This window comes from Camelina sativa, chromosome 15, assembly GCF_000633955.1.
Source record: "Camelina sativa cultivar DH55 chromosome 15, Cs, whole genome shotgun sequence".
NCBI lineage: Eukaryota > Viridiplantae > Streptophyta > Magnoliopsida > Brassicales > Brassicaceae > Camelina > Camelina sativa.
In genome coordinates, this window is record NC_025699.1 from 27,081,591 (window position 1) to 27,096,390 (window position 14,800).

At 35.2% G+C, this 14,800-nt stretch overlaps 2 protein-coding genes and 1 long non-coding RNA gene across 6 annotated transcripts; 2 read left to right on the plus strand and 1 right to left on the minus strand.

Annotated features, from left to right (window-relative positions):
* On the plus strand, positions 1,738-2,438 carry LOC104747658. Of its 2 annotated transcripts, none has more exons than XR_761210.2 (2): positions 1,738-2,006; positions 2,095-2,438. It is a non-coding gene; the product is annotated as an uncharacterized LOC104747658 (long non-coding RNA). The 2 variants fall into 2 exon arrangements; XR_761211.2 differs by having other exon boundaries at positions 1,744-1,869.
* LOC104747661 (nucleolar complex protein 2 homolog) lies at positions 7,928-12,262 on the plus strand. Of its 3 annotated transcripts, none has more exons than XM_010469336.2 (12): positions 7,928-7,976; positions 8,380-8,425; positions 8,513-8,868; positions 8,958-9,029; positions 9,118-9,660; positions 9,746-10,048; positions 10,158-10,487; positions 10,584-10,790; positions 10,940-11,026; positions 11,170-11,264; positions 11,353-11,484; positions 11,767-12,262. In XM_010469336.2, exons 2-12 carry the CDS (start codon positions 8,413-8,415, stop codon positions 12,089-12,091), a joined length of 2,463 nt encoding a protein of 820 aa, XP_010467638.1. In that variant the 5' UTR covers positions 7,928-7,976; positions 8,380-8,412; the 3' UTR covers positions 12,092-12,262. The 3 variants fall into 3 exon arrangements, with proteins under 3 accessions (XP_010467638.1, XP_019092836.1, XP_010467636.1); XM_019237291.1 differs by lacking the exon at positions 7,928-7,976 and adding an exon at positions 8,023-8,239 and having other exon boundaries at positions 8,522-8,868; positions 11,767-12,091; XM_010469334.2 differs by lacking the exon at positions 7,928-7,976 and adding an exon at positions 8,024-8,239 and having other exon boundaries at positions 11,767-12,091.
* LOC104747660 (soluble inorganic pyrophosphatase 2) lies at positions 12,193-14,590 on the minus strand. The gene is made up of 9 exons (XM_010469332.2): positions 14,448-14,590; positions 13,673-13,832; positions 13,459-13,487; positions 13,307-13,372; positions 13,019-13,126; positions 12,870-12,935; positions 12,670-12,790; positions 12,492-12,573; positions 12,193-12,407 (listed from the first exon to the last, which is right to left on the minus strand). Exons 2-9 carry the CDS (start codon positions 13,812-13,814, stop codon positions 12,365-12,367), a joined length of 657 nt encoding a protein of 218 aa, XP_010467634.1. The 5' UTR covers positions 13,815-13,832; positions 14,448-14,590; the 3' UTR covers positions 12,193-12,364.

Sequence of the window (14,800 nt, forward strand, 5' to 3'; positions counted from 1 at the left end):
AGTATGTATTAGAAAGTGATAAATTCTTGTATTGTTGATTAAACATGGTTCTTTAATAGTTCAATATGTAAAGAAATTCGTATAAACCTTAATTATCATTTTCATATTTTAAATATAAATGCAAATCTAAATATATATTTAGTTGTACCTAGTTGAACTGAGTATTATATATTTATGTTATCTAAATATTACCCTCTATAGTTAAAATGTAATTTTGTCTGATTATTATTCATTACCTCTCGAAAATATAATAAATAAATAAACAATTACGAATTACATAGGTTGTTCTAGTAACAACTCTTACTTTTTCTAGCAACATCTCTTACTTGTTCCATTTCCGGTGAACAATTAGCTAGGATTGTAGAAGAAGATATGTTGAAGATGACTACAAAATTACAATAATATCGTTCATTAAAACGGATTTATACACTAAGCAAAAGAACGTTATGTACGTACACTAATCTCAAGAACGTTATGTATGTATGCGTTCATATGTACGTACAAGTTTATATGTACGTACACGTTCGATTTAAGGTTTAATGAACCCAAAATTACCATAATATCCTCGTCTTCTACCTCTAACATATGACTGAAAACCCTAATTTCCCCTGCCTCACTTTATTTTTTCACGACTTATGTCTATTTTTTTTGTTTCACTTGTGGGGTTTTTACTCAACTATTATAGATTTTCGTCTCAACATCTGATTTCTAAATTAAAAACCTATAAAAAGTGAGTAGGAAAAAGACGTTTGCTCCGGCCGACAAACAGAACACTATTGATGAATCTGCTACAAACTTTATTACATGAACACCCATTAATCGGAAGAACAGCAAACGTTTTTAGATCTTCCTCCAATAAGTCTATCGCAACGCTAGACTGTCTTTGCCAGCTCAAACAAATTCGTATTATTCTGGTAAGACTTTACAGCTATCAAAAATGCCTACTAAATCTACCACAGACTAGAAGTCTACCAATACACTACGAAAACTACTTCAAAAAACAAACAATGTATACCAAAAATATCTGTAACCAGCGAAGGCTGTCGAATAAATCTGTCGCAACAGGCCATTAGTTTACCATAAATATCTTCCCACCCTTTTACGTTTATCGCTATACCCACTAAAAACATAAGTCTATCATCAAAGGGAAATTCCTCTACCAACTTAATCTACCGAAATCATATATCTTTCGATTTCATCTACGTGGACCGATAAGTGTACCAACACTACAACTAAGTATACCATCTACGTTGACCGATAAGTGTACCAAGACTACAACTAACTGTACCAAAAATATCTGACGTACACCTTTAATCAGTCACCTATATAAATTTACCATCAAAGAATCGGTAGACTTTCTCCCAGTTCCCAATATTTTTTTTTTGCACTAATAGCATTAGCCGTAATTATGTTTTTTCTTAACACTAGTTTCAAGGATAGTATGGGTACAGAGTTTATTCTAATAATTACAAACAATTGTGTGTTACTTTTGTAATAAGGAAGCTTTTATGCAATATTATAGTAACTCTCCCTTTAAGATATTCACATTTAAAAATAGCTTAAATTTTCATTGATCAAAATAAAGCAAAATCTGCAAACACTTGTCAAAATCCTATATATAATAGCAGAGTTTTCTCTCATCTTAGGGTGTCCATGTCAGCATAAATTAACAAATTTATTGGGTTTTATATCAGCCCAAATATAATCTAATTGATCTAAGCCCACTTAAACAGATTGAGTATGATGAAATTAAATCAAAGAGCTGAAGAAAACGTCATCGTCAGTCTTCTAGATCATCTCTCTCCGAAAATCATTTGATTAACGATTATGCTTCTCTAGACTTTTTCTTCGTCAAGGTCCCATGGCTGGGTAAGTCCTTTTTCCTTTATATGATTCCTCCTGATTGCAATTTTGTAGTAGAAAACAAAAGTTTTTAATTTTTTTGAAGTTAAGGACCAAACAGTTTTAGTTTGAAACCTCGCTCTGGATCTGCTGTATCTCCCGAGGTTGCTTTTTCAATATTTATACTCTATACTTTCTAATCGTTCTTTGAAACTGTTGTGCTTTATCTTTGGATTTTTAATTTCATTGCAGAATATTTTTATTGACTCGGCTGGTTCCTAGAAGCTTGCCGGATTTTTGCTTTATCAGAAGCACATGATGGGAATTTGGATAACATGCAATCGTTTCACTAATCTGTGGGTACTTAATACTCATTATCAGTTACTAAATTGATGTACAATGTTTTTGCATCTAGATGAATTTCCTATGCATGATATGACCTGCGTTTTGATATGGATGAAACTCTTTGCAGTATCAATGGTCTCATTTTGTAATGGGAAAAGAGAAAAAAATAAACTGGGAAAAGATGTAAGAAAGCTTCAAAATTGTAGTGAACAACTTAAATTTTACCTGTTTGGAAAGCCTTTCATCTTCTTCTCACTTTATCTTGTTCTGCAATATATATAGTCAAACAAGATGTTTTGAGAATCACTAGCTAGCAGTTTACAATAACAAGAGAAGGAAGTAAATTTATTCTTCTTTCAACCACCCCTAAATGAAAGAGTTTCCTCACCTTTTGGTCCACCACAGTAAATTGATGTATAATGTTTTTGCATCTAGATGAATTTCCTATGCATGATATGTTTTGATATGGATGAAACTCTTTGCAGTATCAATGGTCTCATTTTGTGCCTCTTTCACTATAGGATTTGATTTGAGTTATTATATGCTTCTACTTTGAATGGTCGTGTTAATATAGTGGTGACATTGGCATTGTGAATTATACTGCTAATATATATATATATATATATATATATATATTTGTATATGTTCACATTTGTATCGTGTATCTCCATATCATTTGCATTACTGCTTCAATCAAAGTTTGTGAGATTGAATTCTTATTGGCAACTAAGAACATGAATCATCAACAGTCATCTAGCGTTATACACAAGTAAGATTCTTAAATTTATGTATTCATTTCTTTTCTTAACTCCACTACTTGGCTCTCATATCATGCTTGTGATTTTAATTGTCCACTATTGAAACGGAAATTGGAATAAATCATTCTCACTCCACCTTATGTCATTAGCCTTTTCTATAGGACTACTATAAATCCTATCACACCACCCACAAATACAAATTCATCCTTGCATCTTGATACAAAAAAACTGAAACTTTATATTTGAGAAATGTTTGACGAGATGTTGTTGCGGTTCCTGCTGAGACAAACTATGTTAGGGCATCTCCAACCCATCTCTACATTTGCTTTTTAACTCTATTTTAGAGTAAAATCTACTCCAACCCATCTCTATTTCTACCTCTATAATAGAGATCTTTATTTTTTCCTCTATATATAGAGGAACTCTATTTTTTCCTCTATAATAGAGTTGAACTTTTTTATTTATAAAATGGTCCTTGAACTTTTAACACTTTTATATTTATGATCAAAATAAATAAATTATATTTTTAATGGTCCTTAAACTTTTAACACTTTTATTATTTTATATGATGCAATGTATTTTTTTTAATAAATGTGATATTTAAATAATATTTATGAATGTTAGAAATTTAAATAATATCATAATTTTATGAAAGTTTCATAAATACTAAAATAAATGGGTTAGTTTGCACCTTTTATAAGTAAAAAGTATTAATAGTAAAATAAAAAAGGAATCTCTACAGAATATTCTTTTTTAGAGGAAAAAATAGAGATATCCATTGGAGCAAAAGTCACCTCTATTATAGAGTTCTTCTATTTTAGAGGTAAAAATAGGGAAAACCATTGGAGATGGTCTTAGATTTGATGGCTTATGTCTTGGTCGTTCCTCCCAACAAGTTGTTGGCCTTCTACTTCGTTTTGGGATAGCAATCGTTTGGGATCATCACTTCAGCAGGTAAACATGATATTCGTCTCAGATTTTAATTTTGTTGGCTGGATTTATGTTCATGTTCTTCGTTTTCAGTTTATTTGCTTGGAACTTTATGGTTATTGTAAAATCATTTCAGTTTGGTTTATGTTTTGGTGTGATATTGGTTATGGTTTGGTCTGAATCATGCTTTTTTTGTGTCCGTTTCTGTTTTCCAGAACTTGACCAGTTATTTTAATTATGTTGGTTGTTTTTATGTTCATGTTCTTCCTTTCAGTTTATATATATGTTTGGAACTTTTTGGTTATATTAAAATTAGTCTAGTTAGGTTTCTATTTAGGTATGATATTGGTTGTGGTTTGGTCTGAACCATGCTTTTTGCGTCGGTCTCTGTTTTCCAAACCTTGACCAGTTGGTTTATTATTTTCTTTGCTTTGATCTGCAGAACGAAAGCTCAGCAACATGGCATCAAGATTAACAACCCATAATCAAGAAGGATAATGAATTTTTGGGGACAAACCTTCTTTTTCTTGATGAACAGGTTAATCTTCTTACATGTTTTCGTGTATTTGTAATAATCTTCTTACATGTTTTATGTTTTTAGTAGCTAAATGATCATTTTTAAGCTTTATCAACAAAAAGGAAAAACAAATATCGCCAGCCAAGAAATCGAAAACTCACTTACTCTAGGCCCACACAATGAACCGAATTGGACTCTGTCAACTGTCTCCCCAAGACTAATAAGGAATCATCTACAATCAAAACCATAAACAACTACATCATTAATTGCAATCCAAGTCCGTACAACCAAAGTGAAAGCTGGAAATGGAGGATGAATGGATGAAGAAGAAAGAAAGAAATAAAGAAACAGAGCAAAGCCAATGCCGATGCAGATAAAAAAAAAGAATAAGAAGAAAATAATACATAACACTTTCAATTGTGAACAAAAGCAAAAAAACTGAAAAACAAACAAACAAGCCTATCAAATGAGATAAAAAGCTTTGACAATTAACCAAATGGTAAATCAGACAAAATACTACCTACACTATTGCACAGCCAAAAAAAAAAGCTATACAAAATACACGTAAATACCACCTTCATGGGAACATATAATCTCAAATATATTTCTTACACATCACTGATATCAAATACATATAATCAAAAACAAAGAAAAGAAAAACAAAACAAAAAATACATAAAAAGATACATTAGCATCAATACCGGCTAAGCACATGTGCTAATAGTGCAAAAACACTAGGTCCAAAAAAAACATGTGAATTTAAGTAATTTCATAAAGCAGTATATATGTAGGCTTTTATTAATGATATACCATTGAATCTACATAAAATTTAAGCCAAGCCTTATTAGTATACAACCCCGCGCGTTCTCATCTCTATTTAAAAAAATAACTCAATTCTTTTGTTTCGCCTATTTCGTAAAAAAAAATTTTGTTCACTAAACGAATTCTAGACCAAAACCGATACTAATTTACAATGAATAGGATTTGAAAAGATTTTTAAAAATCATCAATTGAATAACAAATGATTTTAAGAATACTCTACAATCTTCTAAAATACAAGTTTAATACCCCCTCTAAAAGAATTCTAGACCAAAACCAATACTAAGAGGGGGTATTGAACTTGTATTTTAAGGGATTTGGTGGGATTTTAATATTTTAGGATTTTGCAAGATTCTATTGAGCTTTTAGAAGATTTTTTATTATTTGTTAGAGTTTTTATATATTTTTTTTAAAAATACTTTGTGATTTGGATAGATTCTTGTTTCAGATTTTGGGAGATTTTAGGATACTTTATAACAAAAGAAAAAAATTGCCTTTAGAACTCAGATGACGATGCTCTCGACTTCTCATCAATTTTTCATGAGACTGACCGTCATTCAATGAGCAAATTCATCGCTTACCTTGTCTATTGGAAGAAGATGAAGTCTATAAGAGCCTAAGAAGCAAATCCAATGTGGAAGTATCGAAACATAAGTAAATGATGGAGGTGTTGTCCTTTGTATGCATTGCTCAGGCTTCATTCAACACTGTTTGCTATCTTCTCTGCAACATTCTCTGTCCCTCTTTCTCTTTCATCTGTTCCATTTGTTTTATACATAGACACTACATTAGATCCAGGTTCTAAGACATACTGTGTTGTCTCTCTTCCTCAGTGATTTTTGCTGCAGCCTGCGGCTTCTTCTGCTATTATTCTTCACTTCTTACGGCGTTTACATAGATGGACATCATCAATTTTGTATTCAGTGTTTCTAACTTGGGTTTTGACGAGTTTATAATGGTTTATTTACATGTAAAGATGATATTAATGATGATTTTTGAGGATCTATGGACAGAAGATAATATAGAACTGTAAGGTTTGTACCAGAATACAAACTACTACTACTCCTGACCAACATTTTCATTACTGTAAGAAAGCAAGCAATGTATCTCTAACCTCCATTTTCAGTTAGTGTATGAACAGAGCTGAATGTATGATTGCCAAAGCTGCCTGTCCTGAATCATCAGAAAAACACCAAACAAGAAATAAAGTAAATTGAACTTAAGTCATAAATATCGAACCAAACCTAAACAAAATTGCTTGGCTTGAGTTACGTAAGTTTCTCTTAGACTAAACTAAACCAAACCAGATGAGTAACAAGAGCTTATTCCTACTAAGTCCATAATGAGTAAGCAAAAATACAAGTAAAGTTACCGCATGGAAATATAAGTCTTACCTCTTAAGGTCCGCAGTACATCTCACTGAGAGTGCCTGAGGGTGTTGGCATGTTTGCAAAGTTGTCAAGTGGGACATATATCATGTCTTGTTGCCCTTGAACTCCTTCTTCTTCTTCCTCCATCCAGTATGTTTCTAGAATCTTCACCATCACATAAACAAGGGACTCATACTCTTATTGAAGAAATCTGAGAAGCAACTTTAGAGGCTTTCTGCAGCTGGACCTTCTGAAGATTCAAATGTCAGAAAAACGTCCAGGTTGGTGTACTTGACTTGATGTGTCTCTTGAAGGCGTTTTGCTTTCGTTTTCCATCATTATCTAATGTTTTAATTCTTATGTGTTTTATACCAGCGATCACTTGCTACTGATCTCCAAAACCTTTCTATGGAGCTTCGCAAGAAACAGTCTACATATTTGAAACGCTTGAGACTGCAAAAAGAGGTATGTTATGACTCTCTGTACATTTCCAATGCTTGAGCGAGCCTTAACTATTTGTGACGCTGAAGTTGCTCATTTGTCGAGTCTCTTGTTCTGTTCTTCACCTGCACTTTTTTTTATATGAACTTTTGTTATGCTCTTGTTAGTTAGGCATGAACACTTACGCTTATAAACAAACTGAGCAAAACGTTTATGGGTTTAACTAGTCAACTGAGCAAGTACGCTTATATATGACTCTGCGAAGAGCTAGAAGATGTGACGAGGTGAGACTTCAATTTTGATTTCCCAAGAAATACAGTTTTTTCTTTTTTTTTATGAAATCCTGTAAAATTCTACCTCAAAGGGTATGATTTTGAAGGAGAGTATTTTTAACTAAAAAACAAATCAAAATCTCCTAAAATCATTTAAAGTAGTAGTTTTTAAAAAAGTTATGATATTTTGAATAACAGTAGATTTTAAGTAAGTTTTATAAATCATTGATTGAATAACAAGGGATTGTAAATTATTTTAAATGATTCTAGATAAATCTAAGTTGAATAACATAGAATTTTAAAAGATTTTTAAAAATCATCAATTGAATAACAATTGATTTTAAGAATACTCTAAAATCTTCTAAAATACCAAGTTCAATACCCCCCTCTAATTTTCATTTGTTTGATGTGTCAAACTTAAACCTTCTTTTTGCCTAAGAGGATTCGCCTATTTTGTAAAAAAAAAGTTTTTGTTCACTAAAAGAATTCTAGACCAAAACCGATACTAATTTTCATTTGTTTGATGTGTCAAACTCAAACCCTCTTTCTGTCTAAGAGGATTCAAGAGGATTCGGGACTGACAAAATATAAACCCTAATACTACAACACTTGACTTCTCTCAACTCAGACCGGCGACCACGAAAGAACATCTTCTTCTTCTCTTCTTCTCTGGAAATCTTCGGTAAATCTCGTTTACGTGTCTCTCTGTTTTCCCAATCTGAGGAACTCTGTTTTTTTTTTTTGTTTGCTGTTGCTCTGCTCTGGGGAAATTTAGAACAATTCGAAATTGCGGTTCGGCCGGAATCGAACCCGGTTATGTCTGGTTAACTTGATTGAAGAAAAAAACAAAGGAACACATTGTAATAAAAACCCTCCCCGCTTAAACCCTAGTTTCTTCTTTCTCTCCGTCGACACGACACTCTTCTTCTTCCTCTTTGTTTCCCGGTGCGATTTCTTATCTTGTTTCGATATTTTAGGGTTTTTCGTTTTTTTGGTGATTGCCTATTCAATTAATGATTTGAGTATTTTAGTTCCGACTTGACTGAGTTGTTCTTTTGTTAACCATTGATGGTTTTGATTTGCAGGTGGACTTATCAGGGCGTGGTGTGTGTTAACAAATGGGTGCCAAAGGTTCGATTTTTATCTAATTTTGGGATTCATATTTTGATTTTGAGTTTATTGGATTTGAAATTGATTAACACTTTTTATCGGATGTAGATGATATAGCAATGGATCGAAAGAGTGACAAAAAGCGTGGTAAGAAGTTGAAATCTAAGAAAGCAGAAGAAGCTGATGAGCATGATGATGACCAGAGTGTTGAAGAATTGAATGTAGATGATATAGAAACGGATCAGAAGAGCGATAAGAAACGTGGAAAGAAGAAGATGAAATCTAAGAAAGCAGAAGAAGCTGAGGAGCATGATGAGGATCAGCTCAATAGTGTTGAAGAAACTGATGTAGATGATATAGAAACGGATCAGAAGCGCGATAAGAAGCGTGGAAAGAAGAAGGTGAAGTCTAAGAAAGCAGAAGCTGAGGAGCATGAAGAACAGCTTAAGAGGCTTCAAGAAACTGTAAGTCGTCTTTGAGTGTTACATGTTTGATTGTGATGGATATATGAGTTTTTAACTTATGCGGATTTGTGTTATTTTTTTTGCCGCAGCAAGCTGATTTTTATGAGTATATGAAAGAGCATGATGCAGGGCTTCTTAAATTTGATGCTACTGAAGTCGAGGTAAGTTTGTATATTGCATATGTCAGACTTTGAAGCCAATTGTGTTCGAAGCTTTTTGTCTTTAGCGATTTTCACATTTTTTTGGTAGGATGATGCTGATGTTGAACCTGATACTGACGTAGAAGACATTGAGAAGCAAGATGATGATGTTGAAATCCCAAAGAAAGTGACTGAGCAGAAAACGATTACATTAGCGATGGTTGAATCATGGTGTGATTCAATCCGAGACGACACGAAGCTAGGTGCAGTGCGTTCTATATTGAGAGCTTATAGAACTGCCTGTCACTATGGTGATGATACCGGGGATGATCAGTACACAAAGTTTAGTGTTATGTCAAGCGCTGTGTTTAATGAGATAATGATATTTGTTCTGAGTGAAATGGACGGGATTCTTCGTAAGTTGTTGAGGTTTCCTGAAGATACTAGAGGAACAAAAGAGACTGTATTGGAACTGACAAACACAAGGCCTTGGAAGAACTATAATCATTTACTCAAATCATATCTCGGCAATTCTCTTCATGTTCTGAACCAGATGACTGACACTGAAATGATATCCTTTACTCTTCGCCGCCTAAAGCACTCATCGGTTTTTCTTGCTGCTTTCCCGAGCCTCCTAAGGAAATATATTAAGGTGTGTGTTGGAGCGAAATAGTATTCTGTTCATGTTTTTTTTACTGTCCTTTCTTTGCTCACTACACTGTTCTTTGTCCATCTAGGTTGCACTTCATTTCTGGGGAACTGGTGGTGGCGCGCTCCCTGTTGTTTCCTTGTTGTTCCTGAGAGATTTGTGCATACGCATTGGATCTGACTGTGTGGATGACTGCATCAAGGGAATGTACAAAGCATATGTGTTGAATTGCCAATTTGTGAATGCTGATAAATTGCGGCATATTTTCTTTCTTGGTAACTGCTTCATTGAGCTTATCGGCACAGATATCTCTGCATCATATCAGCATGCTTTTGTCTTCATAAGGCAACTGGCAATGATTCTGCGTGAAGCGCTTAACACCAAAACAAAAGTACTTACTTTCTCAGTAATCTTCATAAATTGAGTTCTTCTGCCAACAGTTATGTGTTGTGAAAAATTGTTGTTAACTCTTGTGTACGTACATTTGGTTGTTTTTACAGGAAGCATTTCGGAAAGTGTATCAATGGAAATTCATCCATTGCCTTGAGCTTTGGACTGGAGCTGTTTGTGCATACAGCTCTCAGTCTGAACTCAGACCAGTTGCTTATCCACTAGCCCAAATAATAACTGGTGTAGCACGACTTGTTCCCACTGCTCGCTACATTCCCCTTAGACTAAGATGTGTTCGTATGTTAAACCGGATTGCTGCTTCAACTGGTACCTTTATACCCGTCTCTGTGCTTCTTGTGGACATGTTAGAGATGAAGGAGCTCAACAGACCCCCCACTGGAGGCGTTGGCAAAGGTGTAGACTTACGAACACTACTGAAGGTAGAAACTTACTTGGTTGGGTCTTTAATAAAGAGAATAGGATGATATTTTATCCTGCAAACTATAACCATTTTGGATGTTGAAATCTCTTTCCAGGTTAGTAAACCAGCAGTGAAGACACGAGCGTTTCAGGAGGCATGTGTTTATTCTGTAGTGGAGGAGCTTGTGGAGCATTTGTCTCAGTGGAGTTGTTCCGTCGCTTTCTTTGAACTGTCATTTATTCCAACCATAAGGCTGCGTAGCTTTTCAAAGTCCACTAAAGCTGAGAGGTTTAGGAAAGAAATGAAGCAACTCATTAGCCAGGTACTTCAACTAAAAAAGAAAAAGGGCTTTACTTACGTGATGTGTCTAAGTATCTTCTACTTGCAATAAAAGAACTGACTATATTGACCTGTGTGTTGATGACTCCTTCAATATCTCTCTCGCTTATTATTATTTTCTTTGCTTTTCAGATTGAAGCTAACTCGGAATTTGTTAACAAAAAGAGAGCTTCGATTAAGTTTCTACCCAACGATCTTGCTGCTGCATCATTCCTTGAGGTTTAGTAAATCATTTCTCTTGATTCATTTGAATACTTGTTGTCTTTCTCCACGAGTATATGAACTCCTGCTGCAAAGCATATAAACATGGCTTCATTTATATTACGCTGTTTTTGAATGATTTTTGGGTCTTCTCTGTTCAGGATGAGAAGAGGTCAGGAAAAAGCCCTCTATTGCAATACGCAGAAATTATCCGCCAAAGAGCCCAGCAAAGAAACGAATCGCTGGTGGAATCAGAGTGCGTTACATTACTCTAAACTTGATCACTTTGTATATTTTCTTTTATGACTTTGACTGCTAATAATAATCCGTTTGGTTTCTCTTAGTGTTATTGTGGGAGAGAACTCAGCTGTCTTTGGAAAAAACGCACCAAGCAGTGATGAGGAAGATGATGAAGATAGGATTGAAAAGGGTGCTGCAGCTTTCAATTCCTCCTGGTTACCGGGAAGTGACCCCAAGTATGTCTTTCTTCCTCTTGAATTACAAACATATCAGGATTTCTTATGGTATGGTGTGGTAGATTATGGTGTGAATAGGGGTTGTTCCTGCAAAATTATTTCCCCCAATACAGCCATATCTAGATTGTGTCTATGTTTTAAAGTATTTTGGATAGTTACGGGTGGCTGAATTAACTTGGGGGAATGAAGATAGGAGCTGAATCTGGTCGTCTCTTATGCTTATAATGTTGATACTTTATCTGGCCGTTGTGCTATATAACCTAAAGCAAATGTGCTTGACAGAGAGAAAGAGCCAGAGGAAGAAAAGACGAAAAAGAAGAAAAGGAAGAGAGGTGGTAAGAGTAAATCAGAGAAAAAGCAGGACGAGGATGGTGCAGGAGAAGATGACGTTGTGGAGGATTTTGTGTTGAGTTCCGATGAAGAGGAAGAGGATGATCTGTTTGATATAGGAGGAGACAAAGATGATGATGAGGATGCAGCTGACGAAATTACAGATCCTGAGACAAAGACATCTAATAAGAACAATTCCAAGAAGACTAAGGGCACTTATAAGACCTGGCATAAGACTTACAAGAAGACCAAGAAGAAGAAGGCACGAGTAGCTTAGTTTTTTTGCATCTTCTTTTTGATTCTGTTGTGAGATTACTTTTTCGGATGTTTACCAAACAACAATAGACAAAATCAAATTTTGGGAAAAAGAGAAGCTAATACTCCAAATTAAATGATTGTACTAGAAATTTTTCATCATCATTATCAGAAAGATATAAGTTCGACAATGTTTTTTGATGTGCATTATGAAGATGCACCAAGTATAGAAGGCTGCTTCAATGATAGTGACATCAACGCGAACCAGGATGAACGGAGTTGACTGGTTTCTTCATTAGCGTTGCAGGCCAGCTTTGATGTAAGCTGCGTAAAGATCCCTGTGTTTCAAAACAGTACATTTCTCGTTATTATCGAAGTAAACGTGTAAAAATACTTCGGTGTTTTGTGTAAGACAAACTTACATGGAGTCCTTAATTGCAGCTATGGCAGCTTGAGCTGGAAGGAAAGCTTCAACGTCGACTTTCTTGTTCTCGTTCTTCTTGTCTAAAAGTTGTTTGTTAAGTGAAAACTGAAAATAAAGCACACAGCTAAAACAAAATTTAAAGTTAAATGCAATATGGGATGTAATGTTGTGGATACAGTCCTCAAAGAAGCGGCGGATTTCAGCTAGACGGTGAGGGGGAAGCTCATTGAGTTCTCTGTAGTGACGGAACTCAGGATCGTCGGCACATACTGCAATTATCTTGTCGTCTTTTTCACCCTGCAAGTTTCAGAAAAAAGGTGATTCATGGTTTCTTACATGACAGGGAGATAGAATTGGGTTCACGGGTTGTTGTTACCTGATCAATCATGGGCATTAGACCAATAGCACGGGCACGGAGGAATGATCCAGTTAGCACAGGCTCCTGAACAATCGTTATTCCGTTATTTCACTGTCTAATCAAAGTTTGCATGACCATAAAAGCTAAAAAGAGGCGAGAGAGAGCACCTGCATCAGCACCAGGACATCTATTGGATCACTGTCTTCACAGATAGTTCGAGGAATGAAACCGTAGTTGTGGGGGTACACAATGGATGAGTAGAGAACACGATCAACCTAGAGAGGAGAAAGATTCAGTGATCAGAGTTTTTCCTCTTATGATGATGAGTAGACTTGATGATGCATATAACCACATAATTAAACAAGAATATGAGGGATAAGAAGACAGGTATATATACTCAATCAAGCAAATCAGGTTTATACGATGCACTCAGAGACTGCCAAAGAACACTGTACCTTAATAAGGCCACTATTCTTGTCTAGCTCGTACTTAACCTTGCCACCTTTGCTAATTTCAACAACCTGGCAAAGAGTTCAAGCTCGTTTAACATTCAAAGGATCACCAGAAAGTGCTGTCTGGAAATGATGGGGAGGAAGATAATGCTTACGCAGTTGAAAACAGCAGGAGCTTCCGGACCTGAAAGATTCAACACTCACATCAAAGAAAGAACGTTTAGTTATCCAAGCAAATATGATTCATCGCAGCGACATGTATGGCTTTTACTCACATCACATGACTATTTCAAGTAGCAAAGGCAAGGATACATGCCACTTATACGAATCAGTAAGAAATACATATCATGTATCAGATGATTAACATACCAATCTCCAAGTCATGCCAAGGATGAGCAGCAGCTGATCGGTGAGTGAAGGCTGCAAAGTTTCTCTCGTTCAGGGTAACATTAGGGTTCCTGAGAGGAAATGCATAGCCCTTGGAGTTTCCTTCATCGTTGTTATCAGCCATATCGAATGTTCACTTTAACTTGCAAACAAAAGGAGAGAGTCATTCAATCATATAAATAATTATCACTAATGAACAAATCAACCATCAGAGGATATAAAAAGAACAAATCCTTTAAAGTTCCATCAGAACCCAATCTTCTAAAACATAAGAAACTTCCAGAAAGATCGGAAAGATTATTTTTCGAATAGCACACATACGAATCAAAGATTATTCACTGTTCTAATGCAACTCCATAACCATATTAAGCAACAATCTAACAACGCGAGAGGAAAAATGTATCAGCGATATACGAAGAACACAGATCCATCATCGATTTCATTAATCACACAAACCAAACACTGCGGAATCACCAAATACTGTAACCTGTACTAAGCTACATCAATCGAAAAGCCTGATAGTACTAATCTAACACAAAACAAGTAAATCCACAGATCGATCATCAGCGAAGAACAATCCAAGTTCGCGCCGCTCAAAACGAAACCGACCTTAACGAAAAAACGCAAAATCAAACGAAACCGATCCGATTCAACAAGCAGATATCAAAATCAAGCACCATTAACACCACATGATAAACAAAATGGACCTAATCGACGGATTCCGAATGAAAACAAACGAGAGAGAAGATGATCTTACAGATGCAACTTCAATCGCCCAACCGAAGAAGAGAGCTCGTAACGTTTTTTTTTTTTTTTGCTTACTTCTCTCTCTCTCTTCGTTTTAGAGAAAACAAACAAGACTGTGCAGTTACAGTAGAGCATTCGTGTGAGTGTGACTTCTTATGGCGCTTCTTTATAAGACGTTGGAAGGAGGAAGAAGGGGAAGACGATGATGACGTCACTTTTTTTTTTCCTTGGTTATTGTACATCGTCAATTGTACGATGAATCGTGTACGTTGAATTTGAAAAGGCCAATCAGATCCGACGGTTGTAGTTTTTAATATGTGTGTTGTACCTTTTAATTGAAGGAAAAAAACGAAAAAGAGACGA